The sequence below is a fragment of the Oryctolagus cuniculus genome, chromosome 3, assembly GCF_051225735.1.
Source record: "Oryctolagus cuniculus isolate XC-2025 breed Fujian yellow rabbit chromosome 3, ASM5122573v1, whole genome shotgun sequence".
NCBI lineage: Eukaryota > Metazoa > Chordata > Mammalia > Lagomorpha > Leporidae > Oryctolagus > Oryctolagus cuniculus.
In genome coordinates this window covers 21,017,517-21,033,177 of record NC_142869.1, presented here as the reverse complement: position 1 = coordinate 21,033,177, position 15,661 = coordinate 21,017,517, and the positions used below count along the sequence as shown (strand labels likewise).

Here is a 15,661-nt window from a genome sequence, read left to right as displayed (position 1 = left end):
CTCCCCCAGCCCACTCCTGCCCACCGTGCTCCTGAGGCCCAGGGCTCAGAGGCTGGGGGATCGCTGTGGCTGCCCAAGGAGCTGAGTGTGGGCTCCAAGGCGGTGGCAGAGTGCACCTGTGTGCCTTTCCCGTCCTGACTGCGAGAGCCCCCAGAGCCGGGGGCTGGGACTGGAAGCCTTGGCTTCTGGTGGCGGATGGCAGAGCAGAGTCCAAAGGCACTGGTTTATGGCAACTCATAAAAACACCAGGAGGTGGGGACAGGAAGAGCACTTACGGTTTGCAGGGGCCTGCCTGAGCGAGGGGTGCCAGGACCCCATCTGTCCCGCAGGTGCCCCGGCTTGGGTTTGCAGAGCCCTGCCCCTCCTCCTCTCTGAGCCATTCCCTCCCCACCCCGCCCAGGTCAGGTGGGAGGACAGCTGAGCCTTCCCCTTGGCTGGTCTGAAGCAAGTGTCCAGGTGGGCCCTGGGCAGAAAAACACCTCATCCCTTGGCACTCACATGGGAGCCCAGGGCGGGGCCCACCTGCTCTGGCTGATGGGCTGGGCTGCGGCTCCCAGGGCTCCCAGGGACCTGGCGGGCACCTGCCTCCCCACCCCCTCACCCATGCTCTCTCTGGGGCCCTATCTTCCCTTATATGGTGAGGGCACTCCTAGAGGAGGGGGTAGGGACAAAGTTCGCTCTCTCGCAGCCTGCTTGCCACAACTCCGCAGATCTCCCAGGTGGCGGCTGCCTCCTCCAGACAGGTAAGGCACCTGGTGGGGACGGTGGGTGGCGCGAGGGGGCAGGGTCCCTGCTTCTTGCTGGCAGCCTCCTGGAGCCCCTTGGCACAGGCCCGAGGGTGCGGCTGGCCCTCAGATTCTGGGAGGAGCGAGGAGCCCCGTATGTCTGTTCATGGGGCGAATGCTGCAGGTGCTCCGGCTGCTCCCTGCCACTGCCCGCTCTGGGTGTCAACCGCCCCAGAGGGGAGTCCTGGGGCATGGGAGAGCTCCATTGAAAACCAGGACAGTTCTGGGCAGAGCAGGACAAGTGGTTAGCGCTGGCCTCACTCCCCACCACCTTCAGTTCCTCTCTGCCACTTCTCCCTCATCTGAAATAGTCCCATCTCCCCAGCCTAGGGGGTGAGCTACAGCCATCAGGGATTGAACGGACGAAGGCAGAGGTAGAGGCAGGGGCTGGTTGGTGGGGAGGTCTCCAGCATAGCCTGGGCCCCACCCACCTCCCCTCCACCAGGATCTGCCCCCTCGGCCTCCCTGGCTGCCAGGATCCCATTCTGCTGAATGGAGTCTGGAACACGCTGGCCACTGTCGTGGGTCTCTCGGGCCCCTTCTGGCCTGTTGAGGGGCACAGTCTGGGGCTGGGCTGGCTGGGGGGTGCCCATTCCCTGTGCCATCAGGGGCCTGTGGAAACAGGAAGGTGTCCTTGTCCTCACTACGTCCTCATCGAGCTGGACACGAACAGCCATGGCGGCACCCCAGGGCTCTTCAAACTGCACCCAGGAAAGCAGGTCTAGAAGGAAGATAAGGCAGGCAGTGGGTAGATAAGGAAGGCACCTGGAGAGGACAGGGGCCCTGCCTCCCTCCAGGGCCAGGACAGTCCTCCTGCTCCCCAGTCTTTGGGCTTCCGGGAGCTGGGAACAGTCATAGGCCCTTCCGTCACGGTGCAGTCCTGGGGCCCCTGGTCCAGCCTGGGGATTCTGGCTAAGCCTCCTGGAAGAAGACTTGTGTAGGTGTCAGGCAAGTGGAGATGGGGTGCGCAGAGGTAGGGGAGGCGGAAGAGCAGCAGGGGCAAGCAGCGGCCACAGCCAGCCCTAGCCAGTCCCAGCCAGCAGAGGCGGGCAGGCAGGGTGTGCTGGGGGTGACTGTGCCTTTCCCTGGGCTGGGGACATGGAAGGGAGGGAGATGGCGGGCCGGCAAGCCAGTGCAGTGCGTTCCGGCTGAGGGAGAAGAGGAGGCTGCAGAGGCCTCTCAGCAGGGTGGGACAGCGGCTTCTGCTCTGACCAGCAGGGATGAGGGCAGGAGCAGCCGGGGGGGGGGGGGGGATCAACAAGGGGTGGGGCTCGTCATCGCTCAGAGCCACCCTCACTGCTCCGGGCTGCCTCAGAGCCCAGTCCTGGGGACAGTGAAACCTGCATCCCCTCTCTGCCGTCTCCTGTCCACCCTCAGCCTCTATCTGAGCGGGGGCCCTGGGTGGGACCCCAGGGACCTGCCCCCTCTGGCTCTGAGATGATCAGCTAGTGGAGGGTGGCGAGCCTTGGCAAAGGTGCTGACCCTTCTCCTTTGGGTGTGAATTGGTTCTGTGGAGTCATCAGACGGACCCCCGAGTGCCTAGAAGCCCAGCAAGCTGCCAGGGACGGGATCCGCAGGAGCGGCTCCAAGGAGACACTGGGCGGAGGGCCTTGCCCCCAAACTGCTGAGTGCCAGGGAGAGCAGCCACCCTGATGGCTCAGAGAGAGATTTTCTGATAGTGAAAGGCTGGGTCGCTGTTCTGAGAGGTGACTCAGAGCCAAGGTGCACTGAGAGATTAGATAGATTGGAGACTGTCTCAGCGTTAGAGGCCTGAGCCTGGGGGCCACCTGACCTTTCATTCATTGTTCATGGGTTCAAGGAGCGATCATTCCTGGAAGGTGACTGCGCCAGGCTGGGCAGCAGGTGCGGGAGAATGGGGTGGGGAGGGGCCCCGAAACAGAGCTGCACATACTGGGGACAAGTGCCTCTCTGCCCTGGCTCATGTCACAACCCTAGGGGCCTTTTCAAAGCACCCATCCCCCTCTCCTACAGACAGAAAATGAAGCACCCGGGCCCCACCCTAGCCTAATTAAATCAGGAGCTGAGCGCGGGTGCACCAGGAGTTGGCGAGAGCTCCCAGGTGGTGCTGAGGCGCAGCTGGCGTGAAGCTCCCAGCTGCAGGCAGCGCCGCGGCCCCGAGGGCTGGCGGTGGGAGAAGCAGGCGGGGGTGGGTTTCCTCCAGCTCAGTGGGTGGAGGGGGTGGCTCCCAGCCAGAGGAGCGCTCATTCACTCATTCACTTCCTCCCTCCCTTCCCCCCGCCATTCGTTCACCCAGCAGAAGATGCGCTGAGCAACCAGAAATGGCCCGAGTCTGTGGGCCCCCAGAATGCACACGTAGGGTGCTGAGAGGGAGCTAGGGTAACCCACGTGAGAGTTACCATTTTCTCCCACTTCACTGTGCACGACTGAGCGGTGTCCAGCACTCCCCATGCTGCGCACCCCACCTGCCAGCAGCTTCAGCTCTGGGCATCACCCCGGCTAGAAACTGTGCCCGTGGCAGCCGCCCCGGCCTTGCCTCTTCCTGCCCTGATCCATTTTCTAGCTCTACAGCTCTGCCTGGTCTATGTATTTCTTTCCAAGGGGATTGGACAACATAAGCAGATAATGTGTAGCTTCTAGGCAGGCAGAGACCCCACCTGCTTTTTTTTACATCAGTCACATTTTCTTTTTTTAAAGATTTTTATTTATTTATTTGAAAGAGTTACACAGAGAGAGAAGGAGACACACACGCACAGAGAGAGAGAGAGAGGTCTTCCATCCTTGGTTCACTCCCTAGTTGGCCGCAACAGACAGAGCTGTGCTGATCTGAAGCCACGAGCCAGGAGCTTCCTCTGGGTCTCCCATGCAGGTGCAGGGGCCCAAGGACTTGGGCCATCTTCTTCTTTTTCTTCTTCTTTTTTTAAGATTTATTTATTTGAAAATCAGAATTACACAGAGAGAGGAAAGGCAGAGAGAGAAAGAGGTCTTCTATCCTCTGGTTCACTCCACAATTGGCCGCAATGGCCGGAACTGCGCTGATCTGAAGTCAGGAGCCAGGAACTTCTTCCTGGTCTCCCATGTGGGTGCAGGGGCCCAAACACTTGGGCCATCTTCTACTGCTTTCCCAGGCCATAGCAGAGAGCTGGATTGGAAGTGGAGCAGTTGGGACTCGAACCGGCACCCATGTGGGATGCTGGCACTGGAGGCATCAGCTTTACCTGCTTCGCCACAGCACCGCCCCCCCGCCCTTGCTGTTTCACTCCCCAAATGCCAGCAATGGCCAGGGCTGGGCCAGGCTGGAGCCGCAAGATGGGAACTCAGTCCAGGTCTCCCACGCGGGGGGCAGCGACCCGAGCACTTGAGGCACCACCAGCTGCCTCTCGGGGAGCTGCATCAGGAGGCAGAGCTGGTGTTGAACCCAGGTGCTCTGGGACGGGACGTGAGCATCTCAGCTCCTGAGCTGCTGCTGCTGCTTCGCATCGAACCCTCAGGGTGCACCTGTGCCGGGGCTTCAGTCCTCTTGACGGCTCCTTGACGTCCCGAGAGGCGGTGTCGCTTTTGTCCACTCCTCCATCTATCATCTCCCCTTGGGGCTCCTGTGATAGAGTTGCAATAAACTCCCGGCACCAGCTTTTCTTGGAACATCTGTTTTCAGTTCTTTTGGGTGGACTTAAAGCTTGATCTGTTCTTTTCTATTAAAAACTGACTCTATGGTTTCCCTTTCACCAAGCACAGCTCTGGGGAAACATTTTCAGAAAGAGAGCTTGGGGCTGAAGAAGAACTTTGAGTGCCAGGCTAAGAAGTGGGGGCTTCATTCAGCGGGTGACGGGGTGGGGGTGGGGGATGTTTGAGCAAGGGCGGGTCCAGACCAGAGCCAGGTGGGATGGTTGGAGGCTGAGCCCTTGAAGGTCAGGGCCCAGAGTGGGAGGCCAGCCCCCGGCCCGCCTTCCCTAGCCCCTGAGCCAGGGCACTCCGAGGGGCCCTCACTCCCACACGCCTTCTCCCCCAGGCTCACCCCCAACCATGACCGAGCTGAGTGCCCAAGTCAAAGGCTCTCTCAACATCACCACCCCTGGCGTCCAGATATGGCGGATCGAGGTGAGCCCTGCACCTGCAGGAGGAAGGCGGAGGAGGCCTGGGCTTGCCCCGGGGGCAGGGGGCGGGGTGGGCAGCTGCCCCTCGCTTCCCACATCATCCACACCCCCACACCCTGCCCTCCCTCCTCCTCCTTCCCCCTCCCTCTTTGCCTCGTTGCTCTCCCTCTCCCCCAGTTCTCCAGTGTCTGTCTCTCGTGCTGCTCCTCTTCTCCCCCCACCACCCCATGCCGGCTTCCCCTGCTTTCCCCCTCCTGGATCTAGGACAGCAGGATGGCGGGCAGCAGGGTGGGGAGGTTCTGGGTGGTCCCTGGCAACTCCTGTGCCCCTTTTTCTCCTTAGGCCATGCAGATGGTACCTGTTCCCTCCAACACCTACGGGAGCTTCTTCGAGGGAGACTGCTACGTCATCCTGGCTGTGAGTTGGGCCCACAAGGGTGCAGACCACAGATGTGGGGCTGGGGGTGGCCAGGAAGCTGGGGTGTGCCCAGGTGCCCACCCTGAGGTAGCTCTGCACGGGGCAGGCGTGGAACCTCAGAGGCTCTGCCTGCCCGAGCTGCTCCTGGTGGAGGTGACCTTCTGAGCTGTTGCGATGTCACTCTCACTAGAATCCGGATTTCTGAAATTTCTAGTCACCTTCCTGATTTTCAACACACCTTGGTTTCCACCTGTACTTTTTTTTCTTTTTTCTTTGGAAAGGCAGGGGGTGGGGAGAGACAGAGAGAGATCTTCCATCTACTGGTTCACTCCCAAAATGGCCACAATGGCCAGGGCATGGGCCAGGCCAAAACCAGGAGCCTTAAACTCCACCAGGGCCTTCCACATGGGTGGCAGGCGCCCAAGCACTTGTGCCATCCTCTGTTGCTTTCCCAGGTGCATTAGCAGGGAGCTGGCTTAGAAGTGGGGCATCAGGTGCTCCGATGTGGCGAGGCTATATTTATAGGTGGCGGCTTAGCCTGCTGTGCCACAATGCCAGTCACTCATTTTTAAATCTTGAATATATTCATTTAACAATATAACTCTACATCATTGCTGTTAATGGACAGCAGTGTTGTGAGTCATAAAAAGAAAGTGGCTAGAAACATTCAGAGTCATTTCACGTACAACGTGCCCTCTGCACCTGCAGATTCAACCAACCACAGATGGAAAACATTCAATAACCACAAAAAACCTGTGACATGCGTTAAACATGTCCAGACTTTTTTCTTTTTAATGAATTACTTATTTTCAATTTATTTGAAAGGCAGAGAGAGAGAGAGAGAGAACATCTTCTATTTGCTGGTTCACTTTCCAAATGCCTGCAGCAGCCTCAGCTGAGCCAGCCACGGCCAGGTTACCTGGAACTCCATCCAGGTCTCCCACGTGGGTAGCAGGAACCCAAGGACTAGAGCCATCACCTGCTGCCGCCCAGGGCGTGCCTTAGCCGGAAGCTGGAACCGGAAGCAGAGCCGGGACTCGAACTCAGACGCTTTGATGTGGGATGCAGCCATCCCAAGCAGCGTCTGAACTGCTGAACCAAATGCCCGCCTCCAGACCGTTTTCTCTTGTCATCGCAGCAATGCACTCTAACAGCGCCTCACGTGTTTCAGTGTGTTAGCTGTTGTACATGACGTAGGAACGAGTTAAGGTGGACAGGAGGATGTGCTGGGTTGCGTGCACACGATGCTCCCTCTTACACAGGGCACTGGAGCATCGTCCGATTGGGCATCCCCCAGGGATCCTAAAGGAGGACTCTAGTGCCCCTGTTTGTGCGTCCCGTAGTCGCCTTGCAGGCCTCTGCTAGTCCACATGCAGAGAAACGCTTTGGGACACGCTGGTGTGGTCCAGGCAAGTTCTTCCCGAGACGAGGCAGGGAAGCGTCAGAGAGGCATGTCCCAGGGGGTCCAGGTCCCAGCGCGAGGAGGGGGCTGTGGGGGGAGGGGCACCCCGGTACCCCGGACGTCCCCTCTCCCTAGACCCACAAGACGAGCAACAACCTGTCCTACGACGTCCACTTCTGGATCGGCCAGGCCTCGTCCCAGGACGAGCAGGGGGCGGCCGCCATCTACACCACCCAGATAGATGACTTCCTGAAAGGCAAGGCCGTCCAGCACCGTGAGGTCCAGGGCAACGAGAGCGAGACCTTCCGAGGCTACTTCAAGCAGGGCCTGGTGTAAGGAGGGTGGAGCCGCGGCGGGGGCTTGGGGGTCAGAGGCGGGGATGCATGGTGCAGGCAAGCTGCAGGGGTGGGGGGCCCCACACCTGGGGCTTGGCGGAAAACCTCGGGCAGCAGAGGTGATGTTCCGGCCTCCCGGCTTTCCCCATGGAAACCCCTGCTCTGGAGCTGAGCTGTTCCTGACCTGTAGGATGCGCCGGGGGGGGGGGGGGGGCTTCCAGTTAGCCACAGTCCTCACCCCTCCCCTTTTTCCACACCTCAGCAGCCCTCTACTCCTTTGGGTATTTGAATGGCCTCCCCCAGCTTGGCTTCTACTGCAAACCACCTCCCACCCAAGTCTGGGTGAGCTAGGGGGTCCAGGATGCAGAGTTTAAGGAGGCTCTCACTGCCAGACAGGCTGCCCTGTCCTTGCCGTAGCCTGACAGCGAGCACCACCTTAAAGCTCAACCCCAGGAGCCTCCTTCAGCTCACCTGGTCCTAAGCTGCCCGCACATGACCTCAGATGACCGGGGAGGTCCGGGGCCTGGCACACCTGCCCACTCTCCTCTCTTCTCAGCATCCAGAAGGGGGGCGTGGCTTCTGGCCTGAAGCAGGTGGAGACCAACTCCTATGAAGTCCGCCGGCTGCTGCACGTCAAGGGGAAGAGGAACGTGGTGGCTGGAGAGGTGGGCGGGTCCTGCCCGGGGGCGCTGGGCAGCGGTCAGGGAGTGGTGGGGAATGGGGCAAGGTGGCCAAGAGCCTCCGAATGAGCAGCATCTGGGCCCCCTTCTTGACCCCCCCAGGTGGAGATGTCCTGGACAAGTTTCAACCGAGGGGATGTTTTCCTCCTGGACCTTGGGAAGCTAATCATCCAGTGGAACGGGCCGGAGAGTAACCGCATGGAGAGACTTCGGGTACACCTGCTCAGGCTCCTCTCGCTCCCCTGCCAGCCCAGCCTGGCACCACCTGGCCAGAGTCCTGCCACAGCCTGGCTGGAGCGCATGCCCCACCCAGGCCACTCTACCCCCTGGCTGTTGGGGCGCTGTGTTGGAAGGAATTTCTGCAGGTGTGGGAAAGGCACGCATCTGGGTGGGCACTTGTGGCTCATCCAGGAAGACGGAGTGAGCTCTGCCGGTGTAGGGGTGGGGCGAACCTGTGCCCAAACTGGGGGACGCAGGGGCGGAGTGAAGTGGGCAGAGCCTCGCTCCCCTCTGGCCATGCAGTAGGGGAGAGAGACAGGAAGGGACTCACTGGGGAGCTGGCCCTCGGGCAGCAAAGGCGGTGGCTGGTTGGGTTCTAGCAGGGGCACAGGGTGCAGGGTGCAGGCAGGCGGGTCTCAGAGGGACTGTGTAAGGAGTCTGCATTTTACCCTCAGTGCCCTGGGGACTGTTGAAGCACGTTCCGAGGTCTGCATGGAGGTGGGCCTGGGGTGTCGTGAGCGTAGTAACGGCACCGAGGCTGGGTTGGTTCCAATAAGGATTTTATTATGCAGTGTGGAAGTCACACATTCTAATTCACACAACATACTGGGCAAACCGAGCACCCAAGGTTCCCAGAGTACCCCGGGTGCTCCTCATGATGCGTCTTGGCCGTGGAGGGCGGATGCTCTCTTCATCCTCAGGGCTGGTGCCTCTGAGCTGAGGGGCGCAGGTCTCGGCTTCGGGCAGGTGCAGGGCTGGCTGGGAGAACTCTTGCGGGAAGGTCTGAGTGCAATGGGTCAGCCCAGAGCTATCGCCCTGCTGCCCTCGGGAGAGTCTGTTCAGAGTCTCTCTGGGCCTCTTCAGTCTGCAGTTTATATAAACTTCTGGCGGTCAGTGTAGGGCCGATAAGGCCCCAAGGAGGGTGTGTGCGGGCCATGGGTGGTTCTTATCAAGTCCATGCAGATCTCCTGCTGTCAGCTTAGCTCTTGCTTATTACTTGTTAATATTATGGTGAAGCTGTTTAATTCTGCTCCTTATGCGGGGAGGAAGCAGGGCATCTCCATGGCCATCGGGGCAGCAGAGGAGGGAGGTGCCCAGGTGCGGATTTGGAAGGTGGCAACCACCGGCCATCCTTGTGTGTTAGAGGAGAGGTGACAGGAGACAGGCGTGAGCGGCACCCAGAGCTGTTCTCTGGGCTTGAGAACTGTGGGGCTCGTGGAGTCCTGTTTGCTGAGATGGAAAATGCCACAGATCTGGGAAGAAAATGGGAGTTAAGATGAGAGCCCGCAGCTGGGCTGGAGACAGAGACAAGGGTGTCAGCCATGTGCAAAGGCCCTGGGAGGGAGGGCAGCAGGCGACGAGGATTAAAAGGCAGTCGTGTGTGTGCACGTGCGACTGTGCGGGCTGAAGCGGGGGAGGTGGGGTGCGCGTTTGTGCACGGGTGTGCAGGCTGTGAGTGTGCTTTGGGGCAGACTGGGTGTGCTTTTACCTGGCTCCCCGTGCAACCTGGTCCCTCACGCAAACCTGGCAGCCGCTGTGGGGGTGGGCTGGGGCTGGCCCCACTGCACTTGGGTGGCGGGTGCTGCCTCGTCCCCTGCCAGCTCTCCTGGGTCACCAGGGCCTTCCTACCCTAGGGCATGACTCTGGCCAAGGAGATCCGGGACCAGGAGCGGGGCGGGCGCACCTACGTGGGTGTGGTGGATGGGGAAAACGAGTCGGAGTCCCCGAAGCTGATGGAGATCATGAACCACGTGCTGGGCCAGCGTCGTGAGCTGAAGGCGGCTGTGCCGGACTCGGTGGTGGAGCCGGCACTCAAGGCCGCCCTCAAGTTATACCAGTGAGCATCGGCTGGGGTCTTCTTCGGGGCTGGGGGCTCCTGGGAAGGGGGCGGGCGCCCTGGCTGAGGGGCCCCTCCGCATCTATGCCTTGCCTTTGTTCTGCAGCATGTCTGACTCGGGAGGGAAGATGGTGGTGAGGGAGATCGCCACGCGGCCACTCACGCAGGACCTGCTCAGTCATGAGGTGAGGGGGTGCGGGGTCCAGGAGCCGAGCCCTGAAGCCACCAGACCCACCTCTCTCCCAGGCAGGAGAAATCCCAGGGCCCTGGGGTGGGGTGGGAGAGAAAGGACTTGCTAAAGGTTTCTTTATTTACTTTTTTTTTTTTTTATAGATTTATTTATTTGACAGGCAGAGTTACAGAGAAACAGAGAGAGGTCTTCCATCCACTGGTTCACTCCCTAAATGGCCACAATGGCTGGAGCTGAGCTGATCTGAAGCCAGGAGCCAGGAGCTTCTTCCTGGTCTTCCACATGGGTGCAGGGGCCCAAGCATTTGGGCCATCTTCTACTGCTTTCCTGGGCCCCTTTGCAGGGTGCTGGATTGAGGCAAGAAAAAAATTTAAAAATTTATTTGAATAGCAGAGAGAGAGAGAGAGAAAGGTGAGAGACTGAGAGAGAATCTCCACCTGCTGGTTCATACCTCAAATGCCCACAATAGCCAGAGATGGGACAGGCTGAAGCCAGGAACCTGGAACTCAATCCAGGTCTCCCACGTGACCCAAGTACTTGAGCCAGCACCTGCTGCCTCCCAGGGTGCACATTAGCAGGAAGCTGGACCTGGACTCCAACCCAGGCACTCCCGATATGGGTGCAGGGGTCCCAGGTCATCCTCAGGACTTGCACCAGACATCTGCCCCTAGAAAGGTCTTTCTGTGCCTGAAGCTGCCCCAGTACCAAGAGTGCTCACCTGGGTCCTCCCTGCTCACTCCAGGACTGTTACATCCTGGACCAAGGGGGCCTGAAGATCTTCGTGTGGAGGGGGAAGAATGCCAACGCCCAGGAGAGGAAGGAGGCCATGAACCAGGCGCTGGTAGGGAGGGGCTCAGAGCAGCAGGGGGAGGGCAGGTGGGCTCGGCCAGGGACGCTTCTGGAAGGGGCAGGGCGGGGGTCTCTGCACGCCAGGGCCACCATGAGGCCTCCCCAGGACATGGCTGTGGCTGCCCGCAGCAGGGGGAAATGCAAGCTGGCATTCCTGCAGGGGGCAGTGGGTCACTCGGGACGAGGGTCAAGTCAGTGTTTAGGACCTTGTGGGGACCACACTCAGGAACTCTCACTGGCTTGGGGTCACTGACAGGCTGCGGGCGGGGCGTTTGGATGGGCTGGGGTCAGATGAGGGTCTGATTTATTCCAGGGGTTGGGAGAAGAGTTAGGGCTGAGGTCGAAGTGAGGCGTGACACTTGGGTGGTGTCAGGTGCGACCCCGGGTTGGGGTCACAGTACGGTTTGGCTTGAGGTCAGCTGGGGGTTGGATTCGGGTCTGGGACAAGGGACCAGTTTGATGGTGGATCTGGTTGGGACCGGAGGTGTGGTGTGGTGTGGTGTGGTGTGGTGTGGCCTCCAGAGACCCCCCCCCTTCCCCTCTTCCCCAGAACTTTATCAAAGCCAAGCAGTACCCGCCGAGCACGCAGGTGGAGGTGCAGAACGACGGGGCCGAGTCGGCCGTCTTCCAGCAGCTCTTTCAGAAGTGGACGGTGCCCAACCGGACCTCAGGCCTGGGCAAGACCCACACCGTGGGCTCCGTGGGTGAGGGCCGGGGCCAGCGAGGGGGCCGGGCGGCGGGGAAGGTGCAGGCATTCAAGAGTTGCTGCCAAAAAGGGCCTGGGGATGCCTGGTCTTCGCTCTGGAATGAGATGGGGCCTCCCTGGGGACCAGAAGGCTTCTGTCTCTCCCCAGATTATATTTGCAGAGGGCCCGCTGGGTTCCAGGCGCCGGGGGCGGCAGGGAGGATGACAGGGTGATGGATAGCCCGCGTCATTGCAGCACTCCCTGTCCAGCTGGGAGACAAGGTCAATGCCAGTGGCCCAAGTGCTGCAGGGGTCTGGGTAGGGTCAAGCTAAGTCATGTACCTGTCCCTCTTCTGGCTTCCCTGGGAGACATAGATGAAGCAGGAGTCCTAGGGGCAGGGAGATGTGGTTCTGTAGTTTGGCTCTGCTACTATCTGTGTGGGCTTGGGTAAGCCTCAGTTTTCTCATCTGTCAAATGGGTCTAAGAATTGTAGCCAGCACGCAGGGCTGTTGTGAGAACTAGGAGGACCTCAGCCGGTGACAGCTGGTGTTACGCTCCCCCACCCCCAGCTAAGGTGGAGCAGGTGAAGTTCGACGCCATGTCCATGCACGTCCAGCCTCAGGTGGCTGCCCAGCAGAAGATGGTGGATGACGGGAGTGGGGACGTGCAGGTAACGTGGGCAGGGCGAGGCCCCTGCTGGCTGGAGCGGGGGTGGAGGAAGCCATTCCGGACTTCACACTGGCCTGATCCTGGCCCCAGGTGTGGCGCATTGAGAACGTGGAGCTGGTGCCTGTGGAGTCCAGGTGGCTGGGCCACTTCTTCGGGGGTGACTGCTACCTGCTGCTCTACACCTACCTGATCGGCGAGAAGAAGCACTACCTGCTCTACATCTGGCAGGTCAGGCCCTGCCCCCTCCACGGGGTTGGTTACTCCTGGTGATGGAGGGCTCACCCCCTCCTGGGGTGGCCCTGTCCGCCTGGGGACAGCTTGGGCTGGGAGGCCCCACCGAGCGCCTTTTCTGTTGGTTCTCTGGGTCTCGCTTCCGACTGTGCATTCCCTGCACCCGCTCTGCCTGGGGTCCAGATGTGAGGTGCAGGGAGAGACTTGGGTGCTGGGAGTGGCGTCTCCTGGGGGAGGAGAGTAAGCACGGGGTTGGGCCTCGCCTGGGGCTGGGCTCAGAATGGAGGTGTGGGTCCCGTTGGGCTGGGGGCTGGGTCTGGGGTCAGGTCAGAGCTGGGGATGGACGTGGCGAGGCCGAGGGCTCGTCCCCTCTCACCACTTCGCACCTGCTCATCCCCAGGGCAACCAGGCCAGCCAGGATGAAATCGCAGCTTCGGCCTACCAAGCTGTGATCCTGGACCAGAAGTACAACGACGAGCCGGTCCAGATCCGGGTCACGATGGGCAAGGAGCCGCCCCACCTCATGTCCATCTTCAAGGGACACATGGTGGTCTACCAGGTGCGGCTGGGGGATGGGAAGAGCGGGTGGGGCTTGGGTGAAGCCTGTTCTTCATGGGGGAGGGGCATCCCTGAAGGCGCCAGCTGGTGAGAGAGACAATGGCGGCGTTTCTCCCGGAATAACAAGCGCTCTTCACCTGGGAGGACCACCTGCCCTCCGCAGCTCCTTGACTCCTCTGCATGAAAACAAGGCTTCTGGCTAGATTTGCCTAGAGGGTGTACCTGTCAAGACTGTTGGTGCCTTCCCACACAGCGCAGCAGACACCCCATGCGCTCAGTGAAGCAAGAACCTCTTAACTGAGAACCTCAGACTCCCTGGAGAGCTGGTTCTGGTACCTCCCACATGGACCAACGTCGGGATGCTTAAGTCCTTGTATGAAGCGGTGCAGGACTTCTATGGAACCTGTGCACAGCCTGCGGCACTGGCACCCCGGGGTTCTAGTCCCGGTTGGGGCGCTGGATTCTGTCCCGGTTGTCCCTCTTCCAGTCCAGCTCTCTGCTGTGGCCAGGGAGTGCAGTGGAGGACGGCCCAAGTCCTTGGGCCCTGCACCTGCATGGGAGACCAGGAGGAGGCACCTGGCTCTTGGCTTTGGATCAGCGCGGTGCATCAGCCGCAGCAGCCATTGGGGGGTGAACCAACGGCAAAAGGAAGACCTGTCTCTCTCTCTCTCTCACTATCCACTCTGCCTGTCAAAAAAAAGATTTATTTATTTATTTAAATGGCTGAGTTACAGAGAGGGAGGGAGAAGGAGAGGGAGAGGGAGAGGGAGAGGGAGAGGGAGAGGGAGAGGGAGAGGGAGCTTCCATCTGCTTGTCTTCTCAAATGCTGACAGTGACCGGGGCTGGGCCAGACTGAAGCTGGGAGATGGGAATGCCCAAGCCAACGCTGCTGCCTCCCAGGGTCGCATAGCAAGAAGCTGGGATCAGGAGCCAGAGCTGGGACAGAATGAAGTCACTGTGGTGTGGACTGCGTCTGGACTGCCAGGCTAAATGCCCGCCCCTGCAATATTTCTGAGCCCTGGTTGGTTGAGTCTGTGGATGCAGCCCCAGGAATATGGAGTCCGCTTTCACCAGGCGAGGGCAAGGCGTGCGAACACCACTTGCAGGCTTTCAGGGAGGCTTGTCATGGTGCCTGAACAGGGAGCTAACTTGAGGAAGCCCTGTGTGGTTACGTGGCCGGAATAAATGTTGAGCGCAATGGGGCACATGCGTACACTAATCCAGGAACAGGCATAGAGGGCAGGGTGCAGAGGGGTTTCAAGGAGGCCGCGCTGTCTGGGTCAGAGCTGAAGAGCTCAGCGCAGCAGGAGAACACGCCACCCAGCGGCACGGCGGGGACCAGAACCCGGGGGAAGCCCCCATGGGGAACAGAGAGAAGCTGGCCCACGCTCCCTGGGCAGGCTGGGAGGGGGCAGTGGGTGTGTCTGCAGAGGCATCGTGGGTCTTCACTGGCTGGGGTTTTTATAGCGGCCCAGCCGGGGCTGTCACCGGAGGTTGTTGAGCGCAGGAGCGATCCAATCTGATCTTCGTTCTGCAAAGAGTAGCCGGTGGTGTACGGCTCCCGCTCTCTGCTTCTCCCCACACCCCTCCGCTGCCCACCGTCTTCTTCACTAAGTCCCTCTGCTCCATCTCCCTGTCCTCTCCCCACCACCGCAGGGGGGCAGCTCCCGAGACAACAGCAACCTGGACCCGGCAACGACCACGCGGCTGTTCCAGGTCCGGGGCACGGGCGTTAACAACACCAAAGCCTTCGAGGTGCAGGCCCGGGCCACGTCCCTCAACTCCAACGATGTCTTCATCCTTAAGACCCCGTCCTGCTGCTACCTGTGGTGTGGGAAGGTGTGTGATTGGCCCTGGCGGGAGCTGTCCCATGTCCCTCCCTCCTCAGACCACCCTTGGATTCTCAGCCTCGGTCCAGATCCATCTGGTGCTTGTTCTGATTGCCTCGGTCTGTCCCGGTCTGTCTGTCTGTCTCATGGGCATCCCATGCTTGCCCTGTGTCTATCACTGACTCCTCTCTCACCTCTGTAACAGGCTCGGAGCCCATTGGAGTCTTTTGCTCACCCACAAAGGGGGTGGGCATGCAGACCCCCTTGTCGCAGCCCCTCCCCCTGTTCTCTGGAGTGTCAAGGACAGGGGCAGGCGTGGTGGGGGAGGTAGGGGTGGGACCAGCGGCGGCCACGCCCAGCCCAGCCTACCCCACCCACCACCCATGGCCTTTTTCCCCAGGGCTGTAGCGGGGACGAGCGCGAGATGGCCAAGATGGTAGCTGACACCATTGCGCGGACGGAGAAGCAGGTGGTGGTAGAAGGGCAGGAGCCGGCCAACTTCTGGATGGCTCTGGGCGGGAAGGCCCCCTACGCCAACACCAAGAGGTGAGTCTCGGGTCCCTCTGCCGCCGGCGCCTCCCAGCGTCTCCCTCGCCCCCGCCCCCTACCCAGAGTCAGGCGTGCACTGAGGACTGTGCCAGTCCCCAGGGCTGTGAGACAGACAAGAGGCAGCCCCAGCCCTGGGAACCTCCTGGTGTGTGTGTGCCGCTCACCTCAGCACGCCCCTTCCAGAAGCTTTTTCTTTTTCTTTTTCTTCTTTAAAGGTTTATTTTATTTTATTTTATTATTTTTTTTGACAGGCAGAGTGGACAGTGAGAGAGAGAGACAGAGAGAGAAAGGTCTTCCTTTTTGCCGTTGGTTCACCCTCCAATGGCCGCCGCTGCAGCCGGCGCACCGCGCT

At 60.3% G+C, this 15,661-nt stretch overlaps 1 protein-coding gene across 1 annotated transcript in view; it reads left to right on the top strand.

Moving 5' to 3' along the window:
- The first annotated feature begins 666 nt into the window (after positions 1 to 666).
- Positions 667 to 15,661, top strand: part of VIL1 (villin 1) — a 26,956-nt gene continuing 11,961 nt past the window's right edge. The window contains exons 1-15 of the mRNA XM_051848171.3: positions 667 to 743; positions 4,774 to 4,862; positions 5,201 to 5,275; positions 6,813 to 7,009; positions 7,569 to 7,677; positions 7,795 to 7,905; positions 9,546 to 9,748; positions 9,855 to 9,933; positions 10,681 to 10,779; positions 11,338 to 11,491; positions 12,043 to 12,143; positions 12,233 to 12,370; positions 12,774 to 12,932; positions 14,588 to 14,770; positions 15,161 to 15,306. Coding sequence (XP_051704131.3) covers positions 4,788 to 4,862; positions 5,201 to 5,275; positions 6,813 to 7,009; positions 7,569 to 7,677; positions 7,795 to 7,905; positions 9,546 to 9,748; positions 9,855 to 9,933; positions 10,681 to 10,779; positions 11,338 to 11,491; positions 12,043 to 12,143; positions 12,233 to 12,370; positions 12,774 to 12,932; positions 14,588 to 14,770; positions 15,161 to 15,306 — 1,829 coding nt within the window. The 5' untranslated portion in view covers positions 667 to 743; positions 4,774 to 4,787. The remainder of the gene's footprint in view (positions 744 to 4,773; positions 4,863 to 5,200; positions 5,276 to 6,812; positions 7,010 to 7,568; positions 7,678 to 7,794; positions 7,906 to 9,545; positions 9,749 to 9,854; positions 9,934 to 10,680; positions 10,780 to 11,337; positions 11,492 to 12,042; positions 12,144 to 12,232; positions 12,371 to 12,773; positions 12,933 to 14,587; positions 14,771 to 15,160; positions 15,307 to 15,661) is intronic.